The sequence below is a fragment of the Cannabis sativa genome, chromosome 2 (genome assembly GCF_029168945.1).
Source record: "Cannabis sativa cultivar Pink pepper isolate KNU-18-1 chromosome 2, ASM2916894v1, whole genome shotgun sequence".
Classification (NCBI taxonomy): Eukaryota; Viridiplantae; Streptophyta; class Magnoliopsida; order Rosales; family Cannabaceae; genus Cannabis; species Cannabis sativa.
Window position 1 is genome coordinate 82,722,296 of NC_083602.1, and position 14,714 is coordinate 82,737,009.

Below are 14,714 nucleotides of genomic sequence, written 5' to 3' on the forward strand. Positions count from 1 at the left end.
AACATCTTAGAGAGAGAAAGCTCACTTATTTAAATTTAATCGACGGAGCCCCCGGCTAGCAAGATCGGGAGGTTTAGTGTCCTCTTAAGAAGGAATACCCGGGTCAGCTTCGATCACGAGGAGAGAAGAGCGGACCATTGAAAGTCTCAATTCCTATCCGCCCAAGGCGATTTCTACATGTTGTTTCATGTTTGAGCCAGTGTGCATTCTCTATGCTGTCAATAATTTGAATCATTCTAAAACTCATGTACCCACGGTTTTCCTCCACCACAAGTGAGGGTTTTCAATATATAACGGGTAGGGGCCAGTCTAAGACAATGGCCTCTGTCTCTTTTTCAAAAAAAATAAAATAAAATAATTTGAATCATACTCTTTATCCCATTTTTCCTTTTTCTACAACACAGGGAGAAGGCATTTTCTGTTTTAGAACCCTCATTGCATGACAATAACATATGCGTGTAGTTGTGTTCTCACTAGGGTATTAGTTTGTTAAACAATGTATTTTTTGGTGGTGATTTTCCAATTTATAGATACTGGTTTTGTTTCAGAACTGCTGCGTGTTGTCAGAAGGTTAAGCATGAGAGAACAGGAGATAGATTTTTCACTTCATCAGTTGGCTCTAAGAATTTTGCGCTCAGCGTTATTTGACAATCCTCGTGGTCAAAATCATTTTAAAAGCATTGGGGGACTTGAAGTTCTGTTGGATGGTCTTGGTTTACCACCAAACAACAATCAGATGTTGATGAATTCCACTTGTGCTGTTGAGAAAAGGTAATCCTTATACAAAGTTTTAGTTGTTTGTATCATGATGTTCAAATTGAGGAGTTAATATAATAATGTGCATGTATATTCTTAATGATGAGGTTAATGTATTGCTGCAAACTATGATTGAGATTCCAACCAAAATAGTTTGAAAAGAACAATCATCCACACTAAACCTATCAGAGATTGTAAATGATTGAGTTTACAACCAAAAGAATTGGACATTTGTTACCTTTATGCAAATAATACCTATTATATGACATTCTGAAAATTTTGTATACAAAAGAAACTAGTCAATTTTTTGAGAATTTTTCTTTTCAAAGTGACTGCTCAAAATGGATTTATCTTGTCAACTTTATTTTAAATTAGAAGATGTTTGAGGAGATTTTATTATTTTTTATTTAATTTATTTATTTTTTAATTATTATTATGCATTTTCATATCATTTCTCAGCAAGGCTAACTTTTTTTTTTGGTTTCAGAGGTGAAAATACGTTGTCAAACATTTTCCAGCTGCATGTTCTTTCTCTTGAAGTTCTTAGAGAAGCTGTGTATCCTTCATTTAGTCTTTCATATGTTTTGGTGAATTCCTGTTGTGAGTCAGCAATGACAATGAGCATTTCCATAAATTTAGGTGTCGTTTGGTAACACTTTTGTTTTTTTATTTTTTAATCACAAAATGAAAGTAAAATTTTTGTTTTTAAAAAAATTATTTTTAAAAAACAAAAATACGTTCTGTAACTACTTTTGTTTTTCAATTTTAAAAACAGAAAATAAAAGTGTGTTCTGTAAAGTTCATTTTTATTTTTATTTTTTGATTTTATTTAAGTCGGGTCAAGATCCGGGTTGGATTCGGGTTCGGGTCAGAAGCCGGATTCAGCGCTAAGGCCGTGAGGAGGGGATTTGGGTCCGGGTCTGGTTGTAATCCAAAGGATTAATAAGAAAAGAAAACTGTTTAAAAAAATATTGAAAGTGATTTTTTTTGTTTTTAAAATTTTAATTTCTAATTATAAAATTGAAAAGTAAAAACAGTTTTATAAAACATGTTTTTGAAAAATATTTTCACTTTTCCACTTTTAAAAACAGAAAACTGATTAAAAACGCCACAGTTTATGGAAATTCTTTTGGTCTAACTTTGGATTTTCGCAATCAAATTCTTTGCTTTTTTTTTTTTTTTTTTTTTTTTTAAATAAGTTTCTGTTTGGGATGATCGCATTCTTTGTCTATGGTAGAGAATATAGATCTAAGTGAGAACACTCTCATTATTATGAATCATGTTTTCGTTTCCTTATTGTTAAGTATTTCTTTTCTTCCTTTCTACCATTGCTTTTAGTTAGCTAGCCATTGTCCACCAAATTTTGATTACTTTGGAGAATGTCAAGCCATTATAATTACTAATTTTTTAAGTATTAGGGTATTTTGAGGAAGTGATGCATGTCTTTTTCCTTTTTTTTTTTCTTTTGATATAATAAAGGGAGAAATGTACCTGTTTAAAAGTGGCAGCATTTTTTGTAACACAATGTAAAATCGTTTAAGGAATTTTATTTTTTTTAATTTCATTAGGGTGTGGCAGTGTTTCTGTAAAAAGCGTTTCCTGATTGATGTTACATGTTTCTTTTAAAAAATAAATAGGAATGTAAGCTATCTATTATTGCAAGCTTGTCGGCATTTGAACTATATTTTTCATTTCTTAACTCTTTATTTATTTCCTTTTTCAGCGAAAGGGATCAACAATTTCTGTTGCTCAAACTTTTGTATGTTGTCTGTTAAATTCTAATTATTGTTGTCCTTAACGAACATTTAGCTTCACCAATATCAGCAACTTGCAATTCTTGTGTGAAAATGGGAGAGTTCAAAAATTTGCAAATAGCTTTTGCTCACCTGCTTTCATGCTCCAAGAGTACAGTCTCCGAGGTAAGGATTTGTCAGGAAACAGTGGTATTCAAATGGACCTTTCCAATTTTGGAAGTAAGGATCTTTCGAAAAATCTGATGGCAGAACCTTCTGTCGAAATTGCTGGTTCTTATCCTCAACTTTGGAGTGATTATGTTGTTAAATTGAGCAGAGTATTCTGTTCTTTCCTTTTTGTGCCGGGAGATAGTGGATCTCATCATGTCCAAATATCATCTGGTCGAACATCAACTCCTGTATCTTCATTATACGGTGAACTTTCAATTAAATGGGTAATGAGGGTTCTTCTTACAGTGTTCCCATACCTTAAGGCTTGCTCAAACCAAAATGAACTTCCCATCCATTTAAGGTGAAAGTCCCCTTTTGTTTATAATTTTTATTGTCCACTGTTTTTCTGTAGGAATATGTATGTTTTGTTGGTGTGGATACATGCATTTGTTTTTGAAGATAGTGTTTTGTTAACTTTCAACTTTTTCTGTCTGATTCCTGGGTTCGTCTCTCACTCCCAGGCTTATTATTATTATTATTTTTTCCAAATATTTTCAGGGTCTTTATTAAAACTCTGCAGCATTGTATTCTAGTTGCATTCAGGAAGGTCCTTGTTACATTTCCTTTATCATTAGATGTATTTCGGGAAGAAGGAATATGGGAACTTATCTTTTCCGAGAGTTTTTTTTATTTCGGACCAACTTCTGAGGATGCTTCTGCAAAGTCTTGCACATATAACGAGTCTCTGACCAAGAATGAAGTTTATTCTACTTCTCATATCATTGACAATCAGGCAAAGAGTTACGGGGTTGACATTCTCCAGAGGGAGTTAATCTCATTTCTGGAGTTTGCTGCTACTTTGAGTGGAAGTGCACATAACTTGGTACTTTTCCTTTCCCATTCTTATTGGGTGCTTGTTTGTATACATTTCATCTATCATTACATCTCTACATGTTTTGCCATTTGCATAAAGTAATTGAGGTGCAGACAGGGTTACTCGTGTATCGAGTATCAGAATTGCCAATTTCTTTGGCTCCATTTGGTATCACATTCTTTTGTTTTTTTAATATTATCACTTTCTTTTGTTTTATAAAATAGGGATAATATTTTTGAGAAACATCTTTTTTTTTTTGGGTTACTAAGGGTGCATTTGGTAACAGTTTTTTTTATTGAAAAGAATTTTTCATTAATCAATTGACAATTTACAACCCACCATAGGCAAGAGCCTCAACAACTAGACATTACAACGGGTTTACTCTAGCATTTGGTAACAGTTATTTAAACAGTTTTTTATTTTTTTTTCAATAAAAAATGAAAATATCAAAGAAAACATGTTTTGTAGAATTGTTTTCATTTTTAATTTTTTAAAATAAGAATCAAAAAAATTTTGAAAACCAAAATAAGTTTCTTTCAAATTTTTTTTTAAATAATTTTTTTAATCATATTTTGTACTTTTTTTCTTAGACAATATTCACTCAATTTACTTTTTCTATCCTCAAATAAAAACAAAAAATAAAAATAAGTGTTTTTTTTTTAAATAAAAATAATAATTACCTAATGAATTTTATTTTTAAAGAAGAAAACAAAAATGATTACTAAACACATTTTTATGTTTTCAAAAATAAAAAACAAAATTAAAACATGTATTTCAATTTCTATGTTTAAAAATTTAAAAATCAATTTTTTAAAGAACACACCCTAAATTTTTATTTTTGTCAGGGGAGAGTGTAGAATGATTGAGATTAGAGAAAGTGTAGAGAGTGTAAAGAGATAGCAAATAGGCATAACCGAAACCAATAATTACAAAATAATTTCCACTCTTCAAACTAGAGAATGAAATCTTTTTGAAATTCTTCACATTATGCAGTCGAAGGGTTACCCATATCCTGATCTTCGCTCAATGACTGTTAACATCACTGTTCTGACCTTCAGAAAGAGTCTTTCTTTCTTTTGAGCTATAACCACCAAGGTAGAGCCACCCAAAGAACCTTTTTATCCTTGCGATTCTCCATAATTGAGCAGGAATACCCCATCACAGGCTAAACTCATTTGACTAGTTTATACCATAGCTTGAAGGAAAAATCACAATGTAAAATATATGTTTATGTATGATTGTTTAGGTTGCATTCGGACATTCTATGTTTTGTTTGGGAACAAGGCATCTAAGAGATAAAGGTGATGTAGGACTGTCAGTGCTATCTTCAAAAAGATCTGTTAATTTTTTCCAGCGACATGCTAAACTATAGCTTTTCAAGTTAGATTTGGTAGTTGCATGACATTCTGTGTAAATATAATATCTCTTTGCATACTTGATATATTTGTGTAAGTGAAGATATGCTGTTCGTCTGCATTCCAAGTATGTATGCTGCCAAATTTTCAGAATGATATCTTACCTTTTTATATCTTATCCCCTCATTTTGTGGCAGCCTGAATTGTCTGCTCTGCTAGATGCCTTTGAGCAATCTGCTTGTAATCCTGAAGTTTCTAATGTTCTTGCAAAGAGTCTGCTTCGTATATTACAGCTTTCAACTGAGAAAACTATTGCTTCTTGTAAGTCACTTAATGCTGCTGCTCGGGTGCTTAAAGTTGCTTGTCTTCAAGCCCAAGAATCCAAGAGGTTCCAAAGTATAGGTTCAAGTGTTGAGGGTAATGCTATTGATGTGGTTTCGTCTTACACCCAACAGATGCCTAATGAGCAGGCAATAGGTCAATGTTGGTTCAAATGCCTGGATATATCCATGGAGCTCTTTACGGCAATTTTCTCAGCAGCAGATGATGCAAGGAGTTTGATTCTTCATAGCTCTGCATGTATTGATTGTTTGTTTGATTTGTTTTGGGAAGAACGTTTGAGAAATAATGTGCTTAAGTATATACTCGAGCTCTTAAAGGTATTTTTGCTTCTTTCTTTTGAATTGTTATTGTGCTATTAAGAATTGAACTGATGGTTGATTGTTTTGTTTCAAATTTATACATATTTTCAGATTGTACCTGCATCTGAGGAAGATCAAACAGCCAAATTGCTGTTATGTTCTAAATATTTAGAAATGTTTACACAAATAAAGGAACGTGAGAAGAGTTTTGAAGAACTGTCTATTGATTTACTGGTTGGAATGCGAGATATACTCTTAACTGATCCTGTGGTAATTAACTTTCTAGTTCAGATCTTACCAATAATTTCATTCGTACACTGCCTTTTCAATTTTTTTTTGAAAAAAAAAATTTAGGAAATCTGCTTAACTAGAGTTTATTATTCTGATGTGCTATGAATTTTTTTTTTTCAGTACTATCAGGCTTTGTTTCGTGATGGAGAGTGCTTTTTGCATGTTGTGTCTTTACTAAATGGTAACCTTGATAAAGTGGGTGGAGAAAAGTTGGTTTTGAATGTTTTTCAAACTCTTACCTGTTTGCTCGCAAGTAATGATGCCTCTAAGGTAATCCTCTGTTTCTTTCTTTCTTCTTTTTTTTCTTTGAAACAAAACAATGCTACCTGTATTGTGAATATGGTTTTACAATACTAGGAAATATAGAGTGCAATATCTGTGATACTTAGAACAAAACATTACAAAATACAAATATAAATCCTTTCCCTAATCAAATCAGAGAAAATTACTACAGAATACCCTAATCTCGCAACCAAAACAAGAAAGGAACATCTACAAAATTATTATCATTATGCAGCTATAAAGCAACTTTTAACTCTACTATCCCATATTCTGTTAATCTCACTTTTTCACTCCGTGAAAGTTCTTTTTATCCTTTCAAGCCATAGGAACCATAAAACAGTTGTTCCATTTTTTTTTTCAACAAAGAGAAAGAGGTCGTTTGTCTTAGACCAACCTCCCCCCGTTATAGAAATTAATACCCTCACTTGTGGCAGTAAACGAAGTACATGTTTGGCAGTTCTATGGGTGGTCTGGTTAGAAAGAAATAATAGAATTTTTGAAAGTTTGGAATGCTCAGTAGAGGTCCTATGGGATAAAATTAAATTCTGGACAGCTACTTGGGGGTACAAGACTAAGCATTTTGAAAGTGTTTCATTTTTAGACTTAATTAGAGTATGGAAAACATTACTGTAAGATTTTTACAGCTGCCTCGTGTTTTCTTCCACTGTGAGGGTTCTGGTTGTTTATGTGCGTCCTAGGGGGTTGATTGTTTCAATCAATTTTATGAGGCAGTGGTTTGTTTTTAAGGCACCTTGAGTTGTTACAAGTTTTGGAGTTTAGTTTTGCTATGTAACCACGGTTTTCCTCCGCCACAAGCAATGGTTTTTGTAGGAAATCAAGCTATGTTTTGAACTTTCTCAATGAATTCTGAGATGGACAAACCGCCTTTGTGAACATGAGAAAATTGGCCTTTGAGTTGAAGTCTTCGTGCCTTGGTCTGAAAAGCAAACTTCTGTTCAAGAGCACGCCAAACAGAGGAAGACGTGGTGTAGTTCGCCCCCGATGCAAGAATGCTTTCAGACATGGAAGAGCGCAGCCAAGAAAGGAGCATCCGATCTTTGCGACGCCATTGAAGATACTCAGGATTTGAAGCATCATTGACAAGTGTGGTTGGAGGAGGAACACCAGATAGCAGGATCTCATCGAGATCATGCCCAATAATCGTGGGAAGAACTTGAGATTTCCACGAGAGAAAATTCGCACGATCCAACTTGACCGTGAGTGAGGAAGACAGAGAGTTGGAGAACGGATTCCAAGATTCAGTAGCAGCGGGAGTGATGACAGGAGCCTGAGGAGCTTCAGTTGTAGGATTAATGGCAGGGGCCTGAGGATCGTAGGTTGACGACGACATGGTCTTGGGTCAAGACTACTGATACCATGTAGAGAAACAGAGCATAAGCAAGAAAGAACAAAGGAAAGGAAAATGAAAGAAGCTCATTTGTATTGAATGACAACCATTGTTTATATACAAGAGAATTAAAGAACGAAACAAAGAAAAAACAAATAACAGAAAACTAACTACCTTAACTGATAACACAGGTTAACTAACCTAAGCTAACAGAAAAATAACTAGGTGTAGTTAACTGGTGTTAACAGTTGTAACCACAGTTTTACTCTGCGACAAGTGAGGACTCTCAATAAATTTGGGAGAATGTTACCGTTGGATATGTGACCTATAAAACTCAGGCAGAAGTTTGATTATAGGGTCATATGCTGGCCTCTACATGGATTTCGTCTTCCTAGGAGTGCGGTGATTCCATATTCTGCTATTTTGGCTTGGACTGGAAGCTGTACTGAGATGCTGTCTATGTGATTGTGTGATGACATTTCTTCTCCATGTTTGTGACTTTTATTTTTTCTTTGGTATTCAATTATATGTTATTTACTAAAGATATTTTGATGTATCTTTGATTGCTATTTGAATGACGTGTCTTTGCTTGTCTATGTGTCAAACCTTTGTCTCTTGTGAACTTCTTGATTTGTTGGTGTATTTTTACAGGCTGCATTTAGAGCTTTAGCCGGCACAGGATACCAGGCATTGCAAAGTTTGTTGCTCGACTTTTGCCAGTGGCATCCAAGTGAAGGTCTTTTGAATGCACTGCTTGATATGGTTGTTGATGGGAAGTTTGATCTAAAAGCAGGTGCTATAATAAAGGTTTCTACAGGATGCAAACATTATCTCAAAAGTTTCTTAGTCCACATTTGCGATTCTTTATATTCAACTATACTTGCTCAAGTTTTGCTGATTTTTAAATTTAACCCAATGTACAATCATAATACCTGAGGGACCTCTAACTGTTTTTTTTTCATACTCAGAATGAAGATGTAATCATACTTTATCTAAGTGTCCTGCGGAAGGTTGGTGATTTTTTTTTTTTTGTGTATCCTTTCTAATTTAATGTTATCTTGAAACTTAAATGGTCTCTCTTTCTCTCTTTGGCTGAATCTTTTTATTCTGAACTTTCATTCTATTAACTTTGTTTTCCCATATATTATTTGCTGTTTAATTGGGCAGAGTAGTGAGTCATTACAGCAGCACGGACTGGATGTGTTTCAACAGTTACTGAGAGACTCGATTTCTAACCGAGCTTCTTGTGTCAGAGCAGGAATGCTTAATTTTTTGCTTGATTGGTTTCCACAAGAAAGCAGTGATAGCGTTATATTTAAGATTGCACACTTAATTCAGGTTATTGGTGGGCACAGTATTTCCGGAAAGGACATCCGTAAGATATTTGCTCTCCTCCGAAGTGAGAAGCTTGTGAGTCAGCAAAAGTATTGCTCATTGCTTTTGTCCACTGTTTCGTCAATGCTACATGAGAAAGGACCGACTGCCTTCTTTGATTTCAATGGGAATGATTCAGTAAGTTTTTATGCATTCTTTTCTTTGACAAAAGTTTTTATGCATTCTTGTTTGTTCCAAATGTTAGAATATTCTACGTGTACCTTTCTGTGCACTTTCACACTTATGGACATAGCCTTTTGTTAGGATCTTACATTGACCATGTATGATTAATAGTATATAACTATTTGGGTGCCCTCCTTTCTTAGGCTAGCTTTTGAGAGTGAGTTCTACCCAAGTGGTTATATTAAGTGGCATCAGAACCATGCACCCTCAAGTGGGATCAACGTCGCAGAAGGGACGAACTATGGAAGGGGTGACATGTGGATTAGGCCTAGAGTAGGCCACTTTAGAGTTCATTGATATATTTATTTTTATTTAACATCTAATATAACATTAGATATCTTAATTTCTTCCACGATAACCAAGACTAATTAGGATGCTAACTAAACATATCAAATCAACTGGGAACTAATTCTAAGAATACAAATCGAACTTATGACTAAAGAAATAGAACTTCTAAAGATAGTTTTAAAAATCAGTCGAGGCGAGGTGGTGAGGAAACGTATCTGAGGCTACACCTCAGCTGCTGTCATTGAGGCGTATCCTCACATTGATGAGGTGGACTTTTGAGGCGATGCATACTGAGGCGCATGAGGCGTGGCCTCAACAATGGGCGTTTTTTGTGTTTTTGGTGGGCTGATTTGGGCTATTTTTTTATAGCTTCTCTAATAGCTATTTTTTCGTTCTTTTAAATACTCTAATGTACTTTAGTTTGGGTCTTTTTTAACAGATTTTTAATAGAAAGGTAGGAAAATATAGTCCTAAGAACCCTAACCCTCTCATATGGAATCTCTCATCTCTCTCTTTCTTCGCCAAGTCCCTCCCTCCTCACTCTCATATGAAATCGCTGCTCATCTCTCTCCTTAGCCAAGTCCCTCCCTCCTTGGTCCTCATCAACCTCGCGCATATATGTCTTCTTCATATGTTTAGAACTTTCACTACTTTTCAATTGAGTTTTGAACCTTTTATGAATTTAGACGAGTCACCATAAGATACTTTAAGTTTTCAATCAACGTTCTATATCTCTCAAGATCTTCCATTCTTTTTTTGAAAAAAGAGAAGGAGACCACTTGGTAGGCCTTCACCTGTATTATTAAAGCCTCACTTGTGGCGGAGGAAAACCTTGGTACATAAATTGTAAAACAATACAATGAATTAGCACATTGATTGACCAATTAAACAAAAAGAGAGAATTCTTGAGTTTTACAACAAACCACTCCAATCCCTGCTTAAATCTAGGAAAGAAAAAGCCTCAAAGTGTTTGGTTTTAAAGATCCATGTGGCTGTCCAAAATTTTATTCTCTCCCATAAAAAGTTTGCTGATCTCTCTTGCCCTTCGAAAATTTTGCTATTTCGCTCATTCCACACAGCCCATAGCAGTGCTAACATTGTAGTCATCCAAAGCTTAACTTTTCTTTTGCTTCCCACCGGTTTACTTAGTAGGGACTTTGCTTGGACCAAAACCCTCTGGAAAGGTTGTGTACTAATTTTTAACTAATTTTACAGCTAATATATATACAGCTAATATGCATCTCTAACAGTGACATTAGAATTTTTCAGCTCTGATGCTACATCAGTACAAATGCGGAATGTCTAAGCTATCTTGTAACCTTCATTAATGCGATTCTCTTTCTTTCTCTATTTTTATTTTTATTTTTATTTTAATATATTTTTGCAGGGTATCGCTATAAAAACACCTGTCCAGTGGCCTCTCAGTAAGGGTTTTTCTTTTTCATGCTGGCTTAGAGTAGAAAATTTCCCTAGAAATGGAGCAATGGGTATTTTCAGTTTTCTGACAGATAATGGAAGAGGATGCTTGGCAGTTCTTGCTAAGGACAAATTAACCTATGAGGTAAAACATGCGTATTTTATGTATGGAAGTGTTGCCCATGTATTCTAATTGCACATCTATGCTTTTGTGCTATTCTATTAACATACTGTGCTCCTAATTTTTCTTGATTCTCTTTGTGTGCTTCATGCTTTACACTTGCTGTTTTAAACTTTCTGCCATTTTCACGCTGATAATCATTTTTGTATTTTGTAGTCAATAAATCTGAAGCGACAATGTGTTCACCTACCTATCACTCTGGTTAGGAAGAAATGGCATTTTCTATGTCTAACTCATAGTATTGGGAGAGCCTTTTCTGGAGGCAGCTTATTAAGGTGTTATGTGGATGGTGAGCTTGTATCTTCTGAAAGATGCAGGTTGGTCAAATTCTTCTTTTTTTTTTTCCTTCTTTATAAAATTAATTTCTTGAAACAAAATTTCTTTACTCTAATTTCTCTAATTTCTTGGTTCAGATATGCTAAAGTTAATGAACCATTGACAAGTTGTAAAATTGGTGCAAAGGTTTATATGGCAATGTACGAAGATGACATTCCGCAGGACTCTGTAAAAGTCAGTGCTCCATTCTTTGGTCAGATTGGTCCTGTTTATTTATTCAATGATACCATTTCTCCAGATCAAGTCCGTGGTATATATTCTCTTGGACCAAGCTACATGTATTCATTCCTTGATAATGAAGCTGTCCCTTCCAGTGATAATCTAATTCCTACTGGAATTCTTGATGTTAAGGATGGTCTTGCTTCCAGAATTATCTTTGGAATCAATGCACAGGTTTTTACTTTTCTGTTATTTTCTTGTTGTTTTCTACTTATTTGTTGCCGCCTTATGAACTATTACAGTTATTTACTTGTCTCTTCTCATGAAAAACAAAAATTAATCAGTAGGTTTCTTCTTTCAGGCAAGTGATGGCAAGAAATTGTTTAATGTTTCACCAATGCTGGATTATGTACCAGATAGAAACTTATTTGAAGCAAATGTGATGATTGGCACACAGTTATGCTCAAGACGCTTATTGCAACAGATAATTTACTGTGTTGGCGGTGTTTCAGTATTTTTCCCTCTTATTGCCCAGTCTGATAACTATGAAAATGAAGAAAGTGCCCAGTTTGAACCTGCTTTGACTAGTCCTATTACAAGTGAGCGGGTATCTGCTGATGTTATTGAGATTATAGCTTCCGTTCTTGATGAGAATTTGGCTAATCAACAGCAGATGCATCTTCTATCTGGATTTTCAATTCTGGGATTTTTGTTGCAATCAGTTCCTCCCCAGCAACTTAATTTAGAAATGCTTTCAGCTTTGAAACACTTGTTTAATGTCATTGCAAACTGTGGTAAATAATTAATATTCACTCAACTTGATATTATTGAAGATTATGATGTTAATCTTTCCGCTGTATTTATTTTACACTCTGAAAGCTGAAACATGCTCTATTTTTGATACTTATCATCCCTGCAGGTTTGGCGGAGCTGCTTGTCAAAGATGCTATATCTAGCATATTTCTTAATCCTCTTATCTGGATTTACACAGCTTACAGGGTGCAGCGTGAACTGTACATGTTTCTCATTCAGCAATTTGATAATGATCCACGGTTGCTTAAAAGCTTATGCCGGCTTCCTCGTGTACTTGATATAATACGTCAGTTTTATTGGGATAATGCAAAATCTCAATCTGCTATTGGGAACAAACCTCTTCTACACCCTGTTATTGGAAAAGTTATAGGAGAGAGGCCTATCAATGAAGAAATCCATAAAATTCGTCTCCTGCTGTTGAGTCTAGGTGAAATGAGCCTTAGGTATTGCTTTTTAGAAGACTTGGTTATTTTTCACATGCATATCGTTAGTATCATCTTTTCTTTATATAATCCAATTATTAAGAGTTATGGGAAAAATGCAGGGAGAACATTGTAGCAGCAGATATAAAAGCCCTCATAGCTTTTTGTGAGACAAGTCATGACATGTCATGTATAGAGGATGTTCTACATATGGTTATTCGAGATGTTTCTCAAAAGCCGCTGCTTGCAGCATTCCTTGAACAAGTCAATTTAATTGGTGGTTGTCACCTCTTTGTCAATCTTCTTCAGAGGTGTGAATATGTTAAAGTAGCTGAGAATTATTTAATTTAAGAATTGATATTGTGAGTATGTTGCTTTTAAAAAGTAAAACTTTTGTAAATGGTGTTAATTTTCTCAAATTTGATCCAACAACTGATGCATAATTCTTAGTCTGCCTCTAATGTGTTATCTAGTTGTGTGCTGGTAAATTATAGATCACTAAACTTTAGAAAATTATTAACTTACTCTGTTTCCTATTCTATTTTTGCTCATTTCCTTATGCTTATTCTTCTTCTTTATGTGATGTGAATAATAAATTATAAGAAAGAAATGTAACTGCTATCTACAACTATAAACCCACATGACATGTTTAAATGAGAGTGAGAATCATTTGTGGAGTGATAATTGTCATTCAAGTGTTCTGATGAAATTATGTAATGGGAGAATCTACGGACCTTGTATAAAATCAAGGGAAAAGAAATGGATTGCTATTTCTGTCATGAAGGTAGAATAATATTCTTTTCTTAATTGTTTCCTTCTCTTTCTATTTTTAGAAACCTAAAACATAACTTTACCCTAAAATGATCCTTTGATAATAACTACACATACGAGCATATCCTAGCATTTTGTTTCATTTTCCTATCATTTTAAGTTTGAGTTTTACGAGAGATTTTATGCTATGTTTGAGTTTTATGAGACATTTTACATATGTTAGTTTTATGAGACATTTTATTTGTACTTGATATTTTAGGTGCTGTAAAGTATTTTTTCATTTAAATATTTGAGGCTTAATTCTGTAATTTGAACATTGATTTAATTGTGGTTCAGTAAGCATGCCATCAGTTTGCGAATCTCTGAAATCAGTGTGGATAGTATGAACTCAATATTGTTTGGTCTAAACTTTCCTCTCTCTCACTTTCATTCTCATTCGTCTTTTCTCTTAGGGAATATGAGCCTATTAGATTACTTGGTTTACAGTTTCTTGGGAGACTTCTGGTGGGTCTTCCATCAGAGAAGAAGGGACCTAGATTTTTTAGTCTGGCTGTTGGAAGATCCCGTTCACTTTCTGAAGACCACAAGAAAATCAGTTTAAGGTTGCAACCAATTTTTGCAGCAATGGCTGACAGGTTGTTCAGGTTTCCACAGACAGATAATTTGTGTGCCACCTTGTTTGATGTTCTTCTTGGTGGTGCTAGTCCGAAACAGGTGTTTATAGACATAAAATTTGAAAAATAGATATGAAATGTAAAATCTCTGTGGATACTGTCTGACTTTTATCTTATGGACAGGTTTTGCAAAAGCAAGTTAACAGACAGAGAAGCAAGGGACATAATTCTCATTTTTTCCTTCCTCAGATCTTGGTTCTCATTTTTAGATTCCTTTCTGGCTCTGAGGATGCATTTGCTAGAGTGAAAATAATCCGAGATTTACTTGATCTTCTTGATTCACATCCATCAAATGTTGAGGCTTTTATGGTATTGGTTTCTGAAAATAATTTGATGCTTAAAATGTTTTCTATAAAATTGTTATCTCATTACTACATTTCCATAAATAGGAATTTGGGTGGAATTCCTGGTTAGCAGCTTGTATAAAGCTAGATGTGTTAAAAGATTACAAGGTCAATTCACACGATCAGGACATCAATGGGATAAATGAACAAAGCTTTGTTAGGAGCCTATTCTGTTCTGTTCTTTGTCACTACATGCATTATGTGAAAGGAGGTTGGCAACAATTAGAAGAGACCTCGAATTTCCTGCTTATACAGTGTGAGCATGTATGCTGAAATCCTCACCATGCCTTTGTTATTTCTTG

The 14,714-nt window shown here is 34.4% G+C and overlaps 1 protein-coding gene across 9 annotated transcripts in view; it reads left to right on the forward strand.

The window, feature by feature from the left end:
• The window catches only part of LOC115719013 (BEACH domain-containing protein B), a 40,872-nt gene that overhangs the window by 5,849 nt on the left and 20,309 nt on the right, over positions 1 to 14,714 (forward strand). For 8 of the 9 annotated variants that reach the window (XR_009686415.1, XR_009686416.1, XR_009686417.1 and 5 more), the window contains 19 exons: positions 549 to 771; positions 1,244 to 1,312; positions 2,566 to 3,021; positions 3,219 to 3,543; positions 5,087 to 5,548; positions 5,642 to 5,800; positions 5,942 to 6,091; positions 8,103 to 8,258; positions 8,420 to 8,461; positions 8,619 to 8,963; positions 10,684 to 10,857; positions 11,050 to 11,210; positions 11,307 to 11,622; positions 11,750 to 12,182; positions 12,308 to 12,644; positions 12,746 to 12,934; positions 13,847 to 14,108; positions 14,192 to 14,377; positions 14,458 to 14,676. Coding sequence is in view for 2 of the 9 variants with exons in the window: in XM_061110941.1 (XP_060966924.1) it covers positions 549 to 771; positions 1,244 to 1,312; positions 2,566 to 3,021; positions 3,219 to 3,543; positions 5,087 to 5,548; positions 5,642 to 5,800; positions 5,942 to 6,091; positions 8,103 to 8,258; positions 8,420 to 8,461; positions 8,619 to 8,963; positions 10,684 to 10,857; positions 11,050 to 11,210; positions 11,307 to 11,622; positions 11,750 to 12,182; positions 12,308 to 12,644; positions 12,746 to 12,934; positions 13,847 to 14,108; positions 14,192 to 14,377; positions 14,458 to 14,676 (4,664 nt within the window). In the remaining 7 variants the exon portion in view is untranslated. Of the gene's footprint in view, positions 1 to 548; positions 772 to 1,243; positions 1,313 to 2,565; positions 3,022 to 3,218; positions 3,544 to 5,086; positions 5,549 to 5,641; positions 5,801 to 5,941; positions 6,092 to 8,102; positions 8,259 to 8,419; positions 8,462 to 8,618; positions 8,964 to 10,683; positions 10,858 to 11,049; positions 11,211 to 11,306; positions 11,623 to 11,749; positions 12,183 to 12,307; positions 12,645 to 12,745; positions 12,935 to 13,846; positions 14,109 to 14,191; positions 14,378 to 14,457; positions 14,677 to 14,714 lie in introns of those variants that run through there. The other variant, XR_009686420.1, reaches the window with a different exon arrangement.